This window comes from Oncorhynchus mykiss, chromosome 22 (genome assembly GCF_057628025.1).
Source record: "Oncorhynchus mykiss isolate SJ-2025 chromosome 22, ASM5762802v1, whole genome shotgun sequence".
Taxonomy (NCBI): domain Eukaryota; kingdom Metazoa; phylum Chordata; class Actinopteri; order Salmoniformes; family Salmonidae; genus Oncorhynchus; species Oncorhynchus mykiss.
In genome coordinates this window covers 53037733-53057409 of record NC_143043.1, presented here as the reverse complement: position 1 = coordinate 53057409, position 19677 = coordinate 53037733, and the positions used below count along the sequence as shown (strand labels likewise).

Sequence of the window (19677 nt, the reverse complement as noted above, 5' to 3'; positions counted from 1 at the left end):
GCCAGTCGACCAGACTCTTCCAGATCTGCCAGTCGACCAGACTCTTCCAGATCTGCCAGTCGACCAGACTCTTCCAGATCTGCCAGTCGACCAGGATCTGCCAGTCAGCCAGGATCTGCCGAAACCGCCAGCCAGCCAGGATCTGGTAGATTCGTCAACCTGCCTGAGCTTCCTCTCACTCCTGAGCTTCCTCTCACTCCTGAGCTTCCTCTCACTCCTGAGCTTCCCCTCAGTCCCGAGCTGCCTCAGTCCCGAGCTGCCCCTCAGTCCCGATCTGCTCCTCAGTCCAGTGGGGTTCTGGGTGAGGACTACTAGGCCATGGTCGGCGGCGAGGGTGGACTATCCAGGGACGCGAGGAGAAGGGACTAAGACATTGATTGAGTGGGGTCCACGTCCCGCGCCGGAGCCGCCACCATGGACAGACGCCCACCCGGACCCTCCCTATTGTTTTGAGGTGCGTTCGGGAGTCCGCACCTTAGGGGGGGGGTTCTGTCACACCCTGGTCAAAGTATTTTGTGTTTATCTTTATTTATTTGGTCAGGCCAGGGTGTGGCATGGGTTTTTGTATGTGGTGTGTTTGTATGGGGATTGTAGCTAGTGGGGTGTTCTAGCTAAGTCTATGGCTGTCTGAAGTGGTTCTCAATCAGAGGCAGGTGTTTATCGTTGTCTCTGATTGGGAACCATATTTAGGCAGCCATATTCTTTGAGTTTGTGGTGGGTGATTGTCCTTAGTGTTCCTGTCTATGTGTTTTTCACCAGATAGGCTGTTTTAGGTTTTCGTTACGTTCATCACGTTCTTTATTTTGTAGTGTTTGCATTGATTCGTGTTTTACGTTTGTTCATTAAAACATGGATCGCAATCTACACGCTGCATTTTGGTCCGACTCTCCTTCGCACGAAGAAAACCGTTACAAACTGGTTATATTATATTGTGGAACACACTAATATCAACTGGTTATATTATATCATGGAACACAATCTGTACTATCAACTGGTTATATTATATCATGGAACACACTAATATCAACTGGTTATATTATATTGTGGAACACAATCTTTTACAAAGGCAGTAACCCCAGCAGTGGAGCTTGTAGAAGCCTACGGCTGTGCAATGGCATAGCCTTGTTTTGTTCATTTAGCAGACAAGACCCTCTTATTTCCTGAGCCCTTATCACAGTCAAGACACACATATTTTATAACAAAATAAAATGGAACAATATTTTTTCCATCTCATATCTGGAACAGTTATTCCCAGAGTGATCATTTTAAACGGATCTCAATTTGGCGAGTTGAAAGACAATTTCTTCAGGGTAACAAACCAAAATCTTTTACACAGTATTTTGGAAAATTCCAAAGAACAGGCAGAATAAACTAAATTGAACATCTGTGTGTATTTAAAAAAAAATATATATATATACACACACAGATGTTCAATTTAGTTTATTCTGCCTGTTCTTTGGAATTTTCCAAAATTCTGTCCTGACAGACAGTGAGTCACGTGGCCATGACTTGCGCTATAAACCAGGCAGACGGACATTAAGGCATTCAGTTGCTGTTTGATTGAACGTTAGAATGGGCAAATCAAGTGACCTAAGCAGCGCTAAGCGTGGTATAATCGTCAGTGTCAGTCGTGCCCAATCCAGTGTGTCAGAAATGGCCACCCTCTTGAGTGACAGCGTCTAGTGTTTACAGAGAATAATACGACAAACAAAAATCATCCAGTCAACTGTGGTGTGGACAAAAACAGCTTGTTGATGAGAGAGGTCAAAGGAGAATGGCAAGAATGGTTCAAGCTAACAGGCGGGCCACAAACAGGCCAATGACGGCGCAGTACAACAGTGATGTGGACAAAAACAGCTTGTTGATGAGAGAGGTCAAAGGAGAATGGCAAGAATGGTTCAAGCTAACAGGCGGGCCACAAACAGGCCAATGACGGCGCAGTACAACAGTGATGTGGACAAAAACAGCTTGTTGATGAGAGAGGTCAAAGGAGAATGGCAAGAATGGTTCACGCTAACAGGCGGGCCACAAATAACGGCGCAGTACAACAGTGGTGTGCAGATCGGCATCTCGAAACACACAACTCATCTGTTCTCGTCACGGAGGGGATACTGCAGCAGACGACCACACTGGGTTCCTATCAGCTAAAAACAACAAGAAGAGGCTCCAGTGGGCATCACCAACACTGGACAACTGAGGAGTGGAAAAACATTGCCTGGTCCGACGAACCCCAGTCCCTGTTGCGTCATGCTGATGGCAGAGTCATGATTTGGCGTAAGCAGCGTGAGTCCATGGACCCATCCTGTCTGGTGTCAACGGTACCGGCTGGTGGTGGGGGTGGTGTAATGGTGTGAGGAATATTTTCCTGGCACACCTTAGGTCCCTTGATACCAATTGAGCAATGAATGTATTCGACAACTTGTAGAATCCATGCCCTGAAGAATTCAGTCTGTTCTGGAGGCAAAGGTGGGTCTGACCCACCAGTCTATTTACAATTTGTGATAAAAGTGAGTGTGACATGGAGGGAAGGGGAAAGGAAATTTAAGGATAAGAACTGTGCGATGCTTGTCTCGGTTTATTTTTGGTTGTGCCCCGCAAGTGCACATGTACAAATGGAACACGAGAGTCAAAGCAAATTAGCATCGTCTTTAAGAAAGCATTAACAAACCAAATAAAACTGGGCAGCCACAGATTGGGTAACCACGAAGCACATTCCAACGAATAGCTTAGAATATCTCTGGTTACAGTTTGAAAACTCGATTACGCAAGACCATCCCTAGTAAGTGTTTAGTAAACAGTTAAGCAAAGCAGTGAAGTTGTAAACGTAGGAGTCATGCCGACCAGAACCCTACTGTCCTGTCACCGATGTTTTCTTTCACATTGTCCAGTGTGGTTAAGAGGAACTACGGACTACGCCAGGCCAACATAGTACAGCTCCCCGTGGCTCAGCTCAGCACTGTGTAAAGGGTATCAGAGTGCTCAACACATTCCATGCACACAGGACAATAAAACAAGTGTATTGCTCAGCATCACTCACTATAAGGAAGACCTACGCAGCAGAGGTGTCAATCTCATTCCACGGGGTGCCTAGTGTCTGCTGGTTTTTGTTTTTTCCTTTCAATTGAGACTTAGACAACGAGGTGAGGGGAAATTCCTTACTAATCAGTGACCTTAATTCAATCAAGGACAAGGGAGGAGCAAAAACTCGCAGACACTGGGCCCTCCGTGGAATGAGTTTGACACCAGGGGCCTAGAGCAATACTTAAACAACAGTAACTCACTATGAGGAAGGCTTCTTGCTCCTCGCAGGCTGGTCCTTGGCCGTTGCTGACCGTCATGTTTTTCGTGTACTGGGACGTTTTGCTGTGGAGGAACAGAACTCTCTTTGTCGCCCCCTTGTGTTTGAGTCTATCCAGGACAAGGTGAACCTGGAACTCTGACAAGTACACAGACAGACGGTAAACATGAGGCCTGGTTAGTGACTAATACAGTCGCTGACAACTAGTTTTACACTCATGGCACTACTGTGATACAAGCAATGCTTTCAGGGGAAATACACATTTCCGAAAGACAAATCAAATCGAATTTTATTTGTCACATGCTTCGTATCAACAGCTGGAGACTAACAGTGAAATGGCTTACTTAAAATAGAAAAATAATAGAAAAGTAATAACACAAGTAATATTAAATACACAATGAGCAACGATAACTTGGCTCTATACATGGGGTACCAGTACCAGGTCGATGTGCAGGAGTATGAGGTAATTATGGTAGACATGCACATATAACTAGGAATAAAGTGACTAGGAAACAGGATAGATAATAAACACTAGCGGTAGCGTATGTGATGAGTCAAAAAACATTTGTGCAAAAAGGGTCAATGCAGATAATCAGGGTAGCTTTTGGTTAAAGGGATACTTTGGGATGTTGGCAATGAGGCCCTTTTATCCACTTCCCCGGAGTCTCTAACAGGCTGCACTGCTAGCCTGAAGCTATGATCTACCAGGCCTCACTGCTAGCCTGAAGCTATGATCTAATAGGCCTCAGGGCTAGCCTGAAGCTATGATCTAACAGGCCTCAGGGCTAGCCTGAAGCTATGATCTAACAGGCCTCAGGGCTAGCCTGAAGCTATGATCTAACAGGCCTCAGGGCTAGCCTGAAGCTATGATCTAACAGGCCTCAGGGCTAGCCTGAAGCTATGATCTAACAGGCCTCAGGGCTAGCCTGAAGCTATGATCTAACAGGCCTCAGGGCTAGCCTGAAGCTATGATCTAACAGGCCTCAGGGCTAGCCTGAAGCTATGATCTAACAGGCCTCAGGGCTAGCCTGAAGCTATGATCTAACAGGCCTCAGGGCTAGCCTGAAGCTATGATCTAACAGGCCGCACTGCTGGCCTGAAGCTATGATCTAACAGGCCTCAGGGCTAGCCTGAAGCTATGATCTAACAGGCCTCAGGGCTAGCCTGAAGCTATGATCTAACAGGCTGTACTGCTAGCCTGAAGCTATGATCTAACAGGCCGCACTGCTAGCCTGAAGCTATGATCTAACAGGCCTCAGGGCTAGCCTGAAGCTATGATCTAACAGGCCTCAGGGCTAGCCTGAAGCTATGATCTAACAGGCCGCACTGCTAGCCTGAAGCTATGATCTAACAGGCTGTACTGCTAGCCTGAAGCTATGATCTAACAGGCCGCACTGCTAGCCTGAAGCTATGATCTAACAGGCCTCAGGGCTAGCCTGAAGCTATGATCTAACATGCTGTACTGCTAGCCTGAAGCTATGATCTAACAGGCCTAAGGGCTAGCCTGAAGCTATGATCTAACAGGCCGCACTGCTAGCCTGAAGCTATGATCTAACAGGCCTCAGGGCTAGCCTGAAGCTATGATCTAACAGGCCGCACTGCTAGCCTGAAGCTATGATCTAACAGGCCACACTGCTAGCCTGAAGCTATGATCTAACAGGCCGCACTGCTAGCCTGAAGCTATGATCTAACAGGCTGTACTGCTAGCCTGAAGCTATGATCTAACAGGCTGTACTGCTAGCCTGAAGCTATGATCTAACAGGCCTCAGGGCTAGCCTGAAGCTATGATCTAACAGGCCGCACTGCTGGCCTGAAGCTATGATCTAACAGGCCTAAGGGCTAGCCTGAAGCAATGATCTAACAGGCAGCACTGCTAGCCTGAAGCTATGATCTAACAGGCCGCACTTCTAGCCTGAAGCTATGATCTAACAGGCTGTACTGCTAGCCTGAAGCTATGATCTAACAGGCAGCACTGCTGGCCTGAAGCTATGATCTAACAGGCCTCAGGGCTAGCCTGAAGCTATGATCTAACAGGCCGCAGGGCTAGGCTGAAGCTATGATCTAACAGGCCTCAGGGCTAGCCTGAAGCTATGATCTAACAGGCCTCAGGGCTAGCCTGAAGCTATGATCTAACAGGCCTCAGGGCTAGCCTGAAGCTATTATCTAACAGGCCTCAGGGCTAGCCTGAAGCTATGATCCAACAGGCCTCAGGGCTAGCCTGAAGCTATGATCTAACAGGCTGTACTGCTAGCCTGAAGCCATGATCTAACAGCCTGTGTAACAGGCTGGGTAACAGCCAGACATGATGTCTCTACAGAGACTCAGGAGGTGAGATGTGGTGTTATAGCTACTCCATGCATCCTACATGGCATCCTAATCCCGTTACAGTGCACTACTTTTGACCAGGTTCCACAGGGCTCTGGTCCAAAAAGTAGTGCCCAATGTAGGGAATAAGGGCATCTTTTGGGGACATAGGCACTATTTCAGAGAAGTAGAGGGACAGACAGCTGTGTTTTGTGATCTAACAGGAGATTCTCTGAGAGAACAGCTTGTCGACAGGGGAGAAGCAAAGGCTGTGCTGTAACACTATATCTCCGAGTAGCATTTGTTGAGTAGCAGAGCCCCGTAGGGCTCCAACGTAGCGTAGAGTACTAGTAGTAGCAGATGTCCTTCCGATACTTACTCAGTGAATCTGGTGCACCTCTTCCACTCGCTTTAAGACAGTACTTCACTTTGAAACTGAGGGGAGAACAAGATATGACCAAAAACTAATCAGATTGAACTCTAAAGCAAAGGCCATAGTGTTCTCTAACACCGAACGGTAGCTAGATAAACATGTTGCATGTTTCCGACATCAGCTCTGTCTGTCTGACAGTTAGACAGGACGTTACCAGAGAGGAAGTCTGTCTGACAGTTAGACAGGACGTTACCAGAGAGGAAGTCTGTCTGACAGTTAGACAGGAACATTACCAGAGAGGAAGTCTGTCTGACAGTTAGACAGGAACGTTACCAGAGAGGAAGTCTGTCTGACAGTTAGACAGGAACATTACCAGAGAGGAAGTCTGTCTGACAGTTAGACAGGAACGTTACCAGAGAGGAAGTCTGTCTGACAGTTAGACAGGATGTTACCAGAGAGGAAGTCTGTCTGACAGTTAGACAGGAACATTACCAGAGAGGAAGTCTGTCTGACAGTTAGACAGGAACGTTACCAGAGAGGAAGTCTGTCTGACAGTTAGACAGGAACGTTACCAGAGAGGAAGTCTGTCTGACAGTTAGACAGGAACGTTACCAGAGAGGAAGTCTGTCTGACAGTTAGACAGGAACGTTACCAGAGAGGAAGTCTGTCTGACAGTTAGACAGGAACGTTACCAGAGAGGAAGTCTGTCTGACAGTTAGACAGGAACGTTACCAGAGAGGAAGTCTGTCTGACAGTTAGACAGGAACATTACCAGAGAGGAAGTCTGTCTGACAGTTAGACAGGAACGTTACCAGAGAGGAAGTCTGTCTGACAGTTAGACAGGATGTTACCAGAGAGGAAGTCTGTCTGACAGTTAGACAGGAACATTACCAGAGAGGAAGTCTGTCTGACAGTTAGACAGGAACGTTACCAGAGAGGAAGTCTGTCTGACAGTTAGACAGGAACGTTACCAGAGAGGAAGTCTGTCTGACAGTTAGACAGGAACGTTACCAGAGAGGAAGTCTGTCTGACAGTTAGACAGGAACGTTACCAGAGAGGAAGTCTGTCTGACAGTTAGACAGGAACGTTACCAGAGAGGAAGTCTGTCTGACAGTTAGACAGGAACGTTACCAGAGAGGAAGTCTGTCTGACAGTTAGACAGGAACGTTACCAGAGAGGAAGTCTGTCTGACAGTTAGACAGGAACGTTACCAGAGAGGAAGTCTGTCTGACAGTTAGACAGGAACGTTACCAGAGAGGAAGTCTGTCTGACAGTTAGACAGGAACGTTACCAGAGAGGAAGTCTGTCTGACAGTTAGACAGGAACGTTACCAGAGAGGAAGTCTGTCTGACAGTTAGACAGGAACGTTACCAGAGAGGAAGTCCATAACATTTTGGCTCCTCATTGCAGCCCCTGATATGGACCATATCATCACACACAGACATCAATATCTATTTAAAAAGTGAAAATCTAATTATATTACTCACCAGGACACTTTAGTGTCACTGTCAGGCAGCTTGCAGCTCCTTTCCTCTGGGTTGAGGATCTGAGGGCTGATGTCCAGGGTGGCGTTAACACTGATAACGGGCCGGGCCCTGGGGAGGGGTGGGGGGGGGTCAGAAGTCAAGCTTACATGCCATATACAGAACAGTGAGCATGGGGGGGGGGTACCTCAAGTCCACATCAGAGAGCTTCAATAGAGACTAAGATCTCATCGTGTTGAGGTCAGACCTCACCGGCGACCGGTCAACACTCTGAACCCCGTACAGGGAGGAGCGTTGGTAACAGCTTTTCAATAGAAAGAGAGCAATCTGGTGTTTGTTGGAAGTCCTCTAGCAGCACAGGTCTCTGCTCTCACAGCCAGTCAGCCAGCGGGAGAGAAACTCACTCATCTATACGTGGGTTAGCGTTGCTATCCAGAGGCCATCGGTCACGACCGCAACAACAGAGCTTAGCTATCGGATCAATTCACCAGTTGATCCTTTAGGAGTTGTACAGTATTGCATGTCAAATCTATACTGTATATGTCTGTGTTGTGGAACGCCTGTACAATATGTACGCTATTAAGGCTTAATGTGGACTTTGTTCACCAAACACATTCACTTTTTAAATGAGAAACAGCTATTAAAGGCTTAAATGTGCCACTAATTGCATACAAATCATGTGGGATACTTTAAATGAACCAGAAACATGGTTTAGGTGGGATGGATCATGAAGAACAGTACATTGAAGGCACGTGGTTTAGGTGGGATGGATCAGTACATTGAAGGCACGTGGTTTAGGTGGGATGGATCAGTACATTGAAGGCACGTGGTTTAGGTGGGATGGATCAGTACATTGAAGGCACGTGGTTTAGGTGGGATGGATCAGTACATTGAAGGCACGTGGTTTAGGTGGGATGGATCAGTACATTGAAGGCACGTGGTTTAGGTGGGATGGATCAGAACATTGAAGGCATGTGGTTTAGATGGGATGGATCAGAACATTGAAGGCAGGTGGTTTAGGTGGGATGGATCAGTACATTGAAGGCACGTGGTTTAGGTGGGATGGATCAGTACATTGAAGGCATGTGGTTTAGGTGGGATGGATCAGTACATTGAAGGCATGTGGTTTAGGTGGGATGGATCAGTACATTGAAGGCACGTGGTTTAGGTGGGATGGATCAGTACATTGAAGGCACGTGGTTTAGGTGGGATGGATCAGTACATTGAAGGCACGTGGTTTAGGTGGGATGGATCAGTACATTGAAGGCATGTGGTTTAGGTGGGATGGATCAGTACATTGAAGGCATGTGGTTTAGGTGGGATGGATCAGTACATTGAAGGCACGTGGTTTAGGTGGGATGGATCAGTACATTGAAGGCACGTGGTTTAGGTGGGATGGATCAGTACATTGAAGGCAGGTGGTTTAGGTGGGATGGATCAGTACATTGAAGGCACGTGGTTTAGGTGGGATGGATCAGTACATTGAAGGCACGTGGTTTAGGTGGGATGGATCAGTACATTGAAGGCACGTGGTTTAGGTGGGATGGATCAGTACATTGAAGGCACGTGGTTTAGGTGGGATGGATCAGTACATTGAAGGCACGTGGTTTAGGTGGGATGGATCAGTACATTGAAGGCAGGTGGTTTAGGTGGGATGGATCAGTACATTGAAGGCACGTGGTTTAGGTGGGATGGATCAGAACATTGAAGGCACGTGGTTTAGGTGGGATGGATCAGTACATTGAAGGCACGTGGTTTAGGTGGGATGGATCAGTACATTGAAGGCACGTGGTTTAGGTGGGATGGATCAGTACATTGAAGGCACGTGGTTTAGGTGGGATGGATCAGTACATTGAAGGCACGTGGTTTAGGTGGGATGGATCAGTACATTGAAGGCACGTGGTTTAGGTGGGATGGATCAGTACATTGAAGGCATGTGGTTTAGGTGGGATGGATCAGTACATTGAAGGCACGTGGTTTAGGTGGGATGGATCAGTACATTGAAGGCATGTGGTTTAGATGGGATGTGGAACATCAAAGGAAACCACAGCACTACTGTACCTGTATAGAACGGCTTTGTCTGCACCAAATACACCCACTATTAAGTCTGTGGTGGAGAGACAGAGAGGGGAGAGGGGGTTAGAGGGGGATAGAGGTAGAGAAGGGGGAGAGGGGGAGAGGGGTAGAGAGGTAGAGAAGGGGAGGGAGAAAAGGGAGAGGGGTAGAGAGGGGGGGAGAGGTAGAGAAAGGAGAGAGAGAGGTAGAGAAGGGAGAGAGAGAGGTAGAGAAGGGAGAGAGAGAGGTAGAGAAGGGAGAGAGAGAGGTAGAGAAGGGAGAGAGAGGTAGAGAAGGGGGAGGGAGAGAGAGGTAGAGAAGGGGGAGGGGGAGAGAGGTAGAGAATGGAGAGGGGGAGAGAGGTAGAGAAAGGAGAGGGGGAGAGAGGTAGAGAATGGAGAGGGGGAGAGAGGTAGAGAATGGAGAGGGGGAGAGAGGTAGAGAAGGGGGAGGGGGAGAGAGAGGTAGAGAAGGGGGAGGGGGAGAGAGAGGTAGGGAGGGGGGAGGGGGACAGAGGTAGAGAGGGGGGGAGAGAGGTAGAGAAGGGGGAGGGAGCGGTAGAGAAGGGGGAGGGAGAGGTAGAGAAGGGGGGGGGGGAGGTAGAGAAGGAGGGGGGGGGGAGAGGTAGAGAAGGGAGAGGATATAGAAACACATCAGTATAATGACAGCAGGTTTACCAAGCAACAATTCGTAAGCATTCAGGAACCATAAACCCAGGAAAAAACTAGCAGAGCTGGACTCATTTACAGTTTTTCTATGACACTCCAAGGAAGGAAGCCTCGGTGTCCATTCTCGTATCAAACTACCTGGGTATCCATTCTAGTTTCAAACTACCTGGGTATCCATTCTAGTATCAAACTACCTGGGTATCCATTCTAGTATGAAACTACCTGAGTATACATTCTAGTATCAAACTACCTGGGTATCCATTCTAGTATCAAACTACCTGGGTATCCATTCTAGTATCAAACTACCTGGGTATCCATTCTAGTTTCAAACTACCTGGGTATCCATTCTAGTATCAAACTACCTGGGTATCCATTCTAGTATCAAACTACCTGGGTATCCATTCTAGTATCAAACTACCTGGGTATCCATTCTAGTATCAAACTACCTGGGTATCCATTCTAGTATCAAACTACCTGGGTATCCATTCTAGTATCAAACTACCTGGGTATCCATTCTAGTATCAAACTACCTGGGTATACATTCTAGTATGAAACTACCTGAGTATCCATTCTAGTATCAAACTACCTGGGTATCCATTCTAGTATCAAACTACCTGGGTATCCATTCTAGTATCAAACTACCTGGGTATACATTCTAGTATGAAACTACCTGAGTATCCATTCTAGTATCAAACTACCTGGGTATCCATTCTAGTATCAAACTACCTGGGTATACATTCTAGTATGAAACTACCTGAGTATCCATTCTAGTATCAAACTACCTGGGTATCCATTCTAGTATCAAACTACCTGGGTATCCATTCTAGTATCAAACTACCTGGGTATCAAACTACCTGGGCATCCATTCTAGTATCAAACTACCTGGGTATCCATTCTAGTATCAAACTACCTGGGTATCCATTCTAGTATCAAACTACCTGGGTATCAAACTACCTGGGCATCCATTCTAGTATCAAACTACCTGGGTATCCATTCTAGTATCAAACTACCTGGGCATCCATTCTAGTATCAAACTACCTGGGTATCCATTCTAGTATCAAACTACCTGGGCATCCATTCTAGTATCAAACTACCTGGGTATCCATTCTAGTATCAAACTACCTGGGTATCCATTCTAGTATCAAACTACCTGAGTATCCATTCTAGTTTCAAACTACCTGGGTATCCATTCTAGTATCAAACTACCTGGGTATCCATTCTAGTATCAAACTACCTGGGTATCCATTCTAGTATCAAACTACCTGGGTATCCATTCTAGTTTCAAACTACCTGGGTATCCATTCTAGTTTCAAACTACCTGGGTATCCATTCTAGTATCAAACTACCTGGGTATCCATTCTAGTATGAAACTACCTGGGTATCCATTCTAGTATCAAACTACCTGGGTATCCATTCTAGTATGAAACTACCTGGGTATCCATTCTAGTATCAAACTACCTGGGTATCCATTCTAGTATCAAACTACCTGGGTATCCATTCTAGTATCAAACTACCTGGGTATCAAACTACCTGGGTATCCATTCTAGTTTCAAACTACCTGGGTACCCATTCTAGTATCAAACTACCTGAGTATCCATTCTAGTATCAAACTACCTGGGTATCCATTCTAGTATGAAACTACCTGGGTATCCATTCTAGTATCAAACTACCTGGGTATCCATTCTCGTATCAAACTACCTGGGTATCCATTCTAGTATCAAACTACCTGGGTACACATTCTAGTATCAAACTACCTGAGTATACATTCTAGTATCAAACTACCTGGGTATCCATTCTAGTATCAAACTACCTGGGTATCCATTCTCGTATCAAACTACCTGGGTATCCATTCTAGTATCAAACTACCTGGGTATCCATTCTAGTTTCAAACTACCTGGGTATCCATTCTAGTATCAAACTACCTGGGTATCCATTCTCGTATCAAACTACCTGGGTATCCATTCTGGTCAATATCGGTGGCTCCGTGCAGCGAGTATCCAAAGCTGGGGGGCATGTAAGAGGAGGCCCACCTCCCCTCTAGGACCTGAGAAGGCACTGGGTCAGGCCCTGCAGCCCTCCCATTGTGGATATACACTAGGCCCCTGTGCTTCGGCCCGCCGTAGGGTGCAGCTATGGCAATGTCTGGAACAGAGAAACATTACAGGAAGGAAGATCATCAACAACCCTTAAATGATGGTTTGGTCATTGTCTTCAAACCAGAGGATCTCCCTGAATAGTATGAGGTAACTTTCCCCCAAAAAGCCACAAAGCTTAAAGGGGCCAGGAATTCTGGTCGGAGCATTCCCAGTTGGGCGACAGGCTTCTTTCCTCCTGAATCCAGGAGTTGTCCAACCGGGATTTCTATTAAACAACCTGTGAACTTTTGTAAAGTTTCTGTTATTTTGCTAAAGAACCAGGCACCTGTAGTTGCCTTATACCGTTGAGGCCTCATACATAACGTTAAGGACTCATAACGTTAAAGACTCATACTGTTAAGGACTCATACTGTTAAGGACTCATACAGTTGAAGCCTCAGACATACCGTTAAGGCCTCATACATACCGTTAAGGCCTCAGACATACCGTTAAGGCCTCAGACATACCGTTAAGGCTTCAGACATACCGTTAAGGCCTCAGACATACCGTTAAGGCCTCAGACATACCGTTAAGGACTCATACATACCGTTAAGGACTCATACATACCGTTAAGGACTCATACATACCGTTAAGGCCTCAGACATACCGTTAAGGCTTCAGACATACCATTAAGGCCTCAGACATACCGTTAAGGACTCATACATACCGTTAAGGACTCATACATACCGTTAAGGACTCATACATACCGTTAAGGACTCATACATACCGTTAAGGCCTCAGACATACCGTTAAGGCTTCAGACATACCGTTAAGGCTTCAGACATTCCGTTAAGGCCTCATACATACCGTTAAGGACTCATAACGTTAAAGACTCATACTGTTAAGGACTCATACTGTTAAGGACTCATACAGTTGAAGCCTCAGACATACCGTTAAGGCCTCATACATACCGTTAAGGCCTCAGACATACCGTTAAGGCCTCAGACATACCGTTAAGGCTTCAGACATACCGTTAAGGCCTCAGACATACCGTTAAGGCCTCAGACATACCGTTAAGGACTCATACATACCGTTAAGGACTCATACATACCGTTAAGGACTCATACATACCGTTAAGGCCTCAGACATACCGTTAAGGCTTCAGACATACCATTAAGGCCTCAGACATACCGTTAAGGACTCATACATACCGTTAAGGACTCATACATACCGTTAAGGACTCATACATACCGTTAAGGACTCATACATACCGTTAAGGCCTCAGACATACCGTTAAGGCTTCAGACATACCGTTAAGGCTTCAGACATTCCGTTAAGGCCTCATACATACCGTTAAGGACTCATACATTCCGTTAAGGCCTCATACATACCGTTAAGGACTCATACATACCGTTAAGGCCTCATACATACCGTTAAGGCCTCATACATACCGTTAAGGACTCATACATACCGTTAAGGCCTCATACATACCGTTAAGGCCTCAGACATACCGTTAAGGCCTCAGACATACCGTTAAGGCTTCAGACATTCCGTTAAGGCCTCAGACATACCGTTAAGGACTCATACATACCGTTAAGGCCTCATACATAACGTTAAAACCTCATACATACCGTTAAGGACTCATACATACCGTTAAGGCCTCAGACATACCGTTAAGGCTTCAGACATTCCGTTAAGGCCTCAGACATACCGTTAAGGCTTCAGACATACCGTTAAGGCCTCAGACATACCGTTAAGGCCTCAGACATACCGTTAAGGACTCATACATACCGTTGAGAACTCATACATACCGTTGATAACTCATACATACCATTAAGACCTCATACATACCGTTAAGGTCTCATACCGTTAAGGCCTCATTCATACCGTTAAAACCTCATACATACCGTTGAGAACTCATACATACCGTTGAAGCCATCCATATCCAGGTCCCCCAGGGTGGCGATAGAACTGCCGAAGCGTGAGTAGATCTCTGTCCCACTCAGTGTGATGGGTGTGTTGAAGGAGAAGCCTCCTTTCCCCAGGAACACAGACACCTGACCCACCTCCCTTAGCTTCCCATCACTACCACGGTCCATGAACAGAGGGGCCCCTACAAACAGATCCACCAGTCTGAGGAGAGACAGTCAGGTCCATAAATATTTGGTTATTGACCAAGTTATTGTTATTTTAGCTGTCTATCACAGCATATTGGAGTTGAAATTAAATAATGAATTTAATTTGAGGGTCTTTACATCCACATCGGGTGAACGGTGCAGGAATTACAGCACATTTTTATATATGGGCCCCCCCATTGTTAAGGGACCAAAAGTAATTGGACAATTGTCTGCTCAGCTGCTCCATGGCCAGGTGTGTTATTCCCTCATTAGTTCATTAACAGGTAAGCAGATAAAAGGTCTAGAGTTGATTTGAAGTGTGGCATTTGGAATCCGTTGCTGTTAACCCTCAAAATGAAGTCAAAAGAGCTGTTACTGCCAGTGAAGGCATCATTAGGCTGACAAATATTTTTAAAAACAACATCAGAACGATAGTAAAAAATAAAAAAAACACGAGGTGTGGCCAAATCAACTATTTGGTACATTCCTAAAAAGACAGAACGCACTGGTGAGCTCAGGAACACCAAAAGGCCAGGAAGACCAGGGTGGATGACATAATAATTCTTTCCCTGGTGAATAAAAACCCCTTTTCACGACAGTGGTCCAGATCAATAACACCCTCCAGGAGGCAGGAGTATCTGTGTCAGTCAAGAGCCCACTTCACCAGAGTAAATACAGACGGTTTAACCACAAGATGTAAACCACTGGTAAATCTCAAAAACAGGAATTAGACAGATTAGAGTTTGCACCCAAACAACAATCTAAAAAAAAAAAAGCCTGTACAGTTCTGGAATAACATCCTATGGGCAGATGAGACGAAGATCGACTTGTCCCAGAATGATGGGAAGAGAAGAGTATGGAGAAGGGAAGGAACCACCTCATCTGTGAATCACGGTGGAGGTTTTCTTTTTTTAATTATTTAATTTAAATCTTTATTTAACGAGGCAAGTCAGTTAAGAACAAATTATTATTTACAATGACGGCCTACCACTGGCAAAACCCGGACGACGCTGGGTGCCAATTGTGCGCCGCCCTACGGGACTCCCAAACACGGCCGGTTGTGATACAGCCTGGAATCGAACCACGGTCTGTAGTGATGCCTCTAGCACTGAGATGCAGTGCCTTAGAACCGCTGTGCCACTCGGGAGGTGGTGTTATGGCGTGGGCATGTATGGCTGTCAACGAAACTGGTTCCCTTGTATTTAGTGATGATGTGACTGTTGACAGAAGCAGCAGGATTGAATTCTGAAGTGTTTGTTATCTGCTCAGATTCAGCCAAATGCTTCAAAACCTATTGGACGATGCGCTTCACAGTGCAAATGAACAATGACCCGAAGCAATACTGCGAAAGCAACCCAATATTTTTTTTTTTTTTTTTTTAAGGCAAACAAGTGTAATGTTCTGCAACGGCCAAGTCAATCACCTGACCTGAATCCAATTGAGCATTTCGCTTTGCTGAAGGCAGAACACCCCAAGAACAAGCAAGAACTGAAGGCCGCTGCAGTAAAGCCCTGGCAGAGCATCACCAGGGAAGAAACGCAGCTTCAGGCAGTCATCGACTGCAAAGGATTTGCAACCAAGTATCAAAATTCATAATTTAATTTATGCTTATGTTAGTTTGTCCAATTACTTTTGAGTCCCTAAATGTTAAAAAAATAAATAATAATAATTGGCTTGGTTTCACACACTTACTGTAGATTCAGCCTAGTATTGGACTAAGAAACATGTTCAATGGAGACCCTCCATTGAAACTGCATTGTAGTCCAGGAGTAAGGTTTTAGTTTATGCTCGGGAAACCCACCCTTCATTCTGTTACAATTTTTTGGGGGTTTAATATTCCCTAATGTTAAAGGGATCTATTACCCTGTAAATTATATAACCCAGGGGTTCTCAAAGTGGGATACGACACCATATGAAACATATTTTGGCCAAGGGATCTGTGGAATATGTTTAGAGGGTGTAAAACAATACAATATAATATTATTTGCCTACACATGTTTTTGTTCCTGGGTAACTTGTGCCTGGGGGGCTCACAGGGGTATTGGTACCCACCAATTCTACATTTTTTGACTCAATACTACTTGTTTTCCAACCAAAACTTTTTGTTTGATTAATTTTTTACATAAATACACTAATTTAAGCTTTTTTTTCTGGCAAAACATGTGGCAGGATATTAACTTTAAAGCTGCAACAACAACAACAAAATCAGTCCCATGACAAACTGTGTAAAATTGCAGGAAATTAGCTTGAAAACTGCAATATGTTAATCTCCCATGCCAAAGAGGCAGGCCTTTAAAAATGTCCCTTTCCAGAGCCCGAGACATGTTTCATCCAGCCCTACATTGCTGAACTCATAGTAAAACTCCTTGTATTCTATGTGAATCCCACTCAAGTTGTGTTCTGAATTTGCTGTCACAAAAGGGGTCCACAAAAGTGCCGCAAAAAAAAAAAAAAAAAAAGTTTGAGAACTTCTGAAATAAACTACAATTTTTTTTTTTGCCAAGATATTCAACTGCATCTGAAAACAGTCAGGAGTCTGGTGAGGATGTGTCATTACCCATATACGGTCACGCCTGCGTCTTCATCTGGAGATTAATTAGCGAGCTCTGCTACAGGATGAGAACATCTATCGCCTTGAGCTGATAGATTTTTAGTTTGTATAAAGTCAGGCCCTCTATTTATACCATTAACAAACATGCTCCAGGAGCAACCCCGTGTTGACTAGAACACCAAGAAAACAAACACAACAAATAAACAAAACTACCTGAACTTGTCCAATAAAAAAACACTTGTTGTCCTTTTGCACCAATGAACACGACCTTGGATAGACTGTAAAGAGGTCACAACCTACTAAGATAGAGCCCAGGTCCCAAATGGTAACCTATGCCCTATGTAGTGCACTATTTCTGACCAGGGTCAATAGGGCTCAGCCCTACATAGTGCACTACTTTTCACCAGGGTAAATAAGGCTCTGCCCTATGTAGTGCACTACTTTCACCAGGGTCAATAGGGCTCTGCCCTATGTAGTGCACTATATAATGGATTAGGGTGACCTTTGGGACATGGCAGTAAGTGTACCCATCATTACTTACCCATCGTTATTGATGTCGGTCGCTGCCACAGAATGGCCGAAGTAGGCAGCCATCTGAGGAGACAGGGAGAAATACAATGTATTTAACCATCACCCCACAGAGACCAACACGGTGCTGAATAAGGTTTACTACAGAGACCAACACGGTGCTGAATAAGGTTTACTACAGAGACCAACACGGTGCTGAATAAGGTTTACTACAGAGACCAACACGGTGCTGAATAAGGTTTACTACAGAGACCAACACGGTGCTGAATAAGGTTTACTACAGAGACCAACACGGTGCTGAATAAGGTTTACTACAGAGACCAACACGGTGCTGAATAAGGTTTACTACAGAGACCAACACGGTGCTGAATAAGGTTTACTACAGAGACCAACACGGTGCTGAATAAGGTTTACTACAGAGACCAATACGGTGCTGAATAAGGTTTACTACAGAGACCAATACGGTGCTGAATAAGGTTTACTACAGAGACCAATACGGTGCTGAATAAGGTTTACTACAGAGACCAACACGGTGCTGAATAAGGTTTACTACAGAGACCAACACAGTGCTGAATAAGGTTTACTACAGAGACCAACACGGTGCTGAATAAGGTTTACTAAAGACACCAATACGGTGCTGAATAAGGTTTACTACAGAGACCAATACGGTGCTGAATAAGGTTTACTACAGAGACCAATACGGTGCTGAATAAGGTTTACTACAGAGACCAACACGGTGCTGAATAAGGTTTACTACAGAGACCAATACGGTGCTGAATAAGGTTTACTACAGAGACCAATACGGTGCTGAATAAGGTTTACTACAGAGACCAACACGGTGCTGAATAAGGTTTACTACAGAGACCAATACGGTGCTGAATAAGGTTTACTACAGAGACCAACACGGTGCTGAATAAGGTTTACTACAGAGAACAATACGGTGCTGAATAAGGTTTACTACAGAGACCAACACGGTGCTGAATAAGGTTTACTACAGAGACCAATACGGTGCTGAATAAGGTTTACTACAGAGACCAATACGGTGCTGAATAAGGTTTACTACAGAGACCAATACGGTGCTGAATAAGGTTTACTACAGAGACCAACACGGTGCTGAATAAGGTTTACTACAGAGAACAATACGGTGCTGAATAAGGTTTACTACAGAGACCAACACGGTGCTGAATAAGGTTTACTACAGAGACCAACACGGTGCTGAATAAGGTTTACTACAGAGACCAACACGGTGCTGAATAAGGTTTACTACAGAGACCAATACGGTGCTGAATAAGGTTTACTACAGAGACCAACACGGTGCTGAATAAGGTTTACTACAGAGACCAATACGGTGCTGAATAAGGTTTACTACAGAGACCAATACGGTGCTGAATAAGGTTTACTACAGAGACCAACACGGTGCTGAATAAGGTTTACTACAGAGACCAACACGGTGCTGAATAAGGTTTACTACAGAGACCAACACGGTGCTGAATAAGGTTTACTACAGAGACCAACACGGTGCTGAATAAGGTTTACTACAGAGACCAACACGGTGCTGAATAAGGTTTACTACAGAGACCAACACGGTGCTGAATAAGGTTTACTACAGAGACCAACACTCCCTGTCTCTGATGTCCTGTCTCTGCGTGGACCGTAACAGACTCCCTGTCTCTGTGTGGACCGTAACAAACTCCCTGTCTCTGTGTGGACCGTAACAGATGCCCTGTCTCTGTGTGGACCGTAACAGACGCCCTGTCTCTGTGTGGACCGTAACAGATGCCCTGTCTCTGTGTGGACCGTAACAGACTCCCTGTCTCTGTGTGGACCGTAACAGACTCCCTGTCTCTGTGTGGACCGTTACAGATGCCCTGTCTCTGTGTGGACCGTAACGGATGCCCTGTCTCTGTGTGGACCGTAACGGATGCCCTGTCTCTGTGTGGACCGTAACAGATGCCCTGTCTCTGTGTGGACCGTAACAGACTCCCTGTCTCTGTGTGGACCGTAACAGATGCCCTGTCTCTGTGTGGACCGTAACAGACTCCCTGTCTCTGTGTGGACCGTAACAGATGCCCTGTCTCTGTGTGGACCGTAACAGACTCCCTGTCTCTGTGTGGACCGTAACGGATGCCCTGTCTCTGTGTGGACCGTAACGGAGATTCCAAGAGGAACCCTCAAAACAAATCATATTAATTATGTCAACATTTCTTTCATCCTTCCGGCTCAG

General features: G+C 45.5%; 1 protein-coding gene across 2 annotated transcripts in view; it reads right to left on the bottom strand.

Moving 5' to 3' along the window:
• Positions 1–19677, bottom strand: part of LOC110501956 (integrin alpha-V) — an 86048-nt gene that overhangs the window by 24611 nt on the left and 41760 nt on the right. For both annotated transcript variants that reach the window (XM_090216325.1, XM_090216326.1), the window contains exons 11-17: positions 17467–17519; positions 14185–14390; positions 12133–12324; positions 9521–9566; positions 7463–7570; positions 5982–6037; positions 3282–3436 (exon numbers count right to left, since the gene is read on the bottom strand). In XM_090216325.1, coding sequence (XP_090072451.1) covers positions 3282–3436; positions 5982–6037; positions 7463–7570; positions 9521–9566; positions 12133–12324; positions 14185–14390; positions 17467–17519 — 816 coding nt within the window. The remainder of the gene's footprint in view (positions 1–3281; positions 3437–5981; positions 6038–7462; positions 7571–9520; positions 9567–12132; positions 12325–14184; positions 14391–17466; positions 17520–19677) is intronic.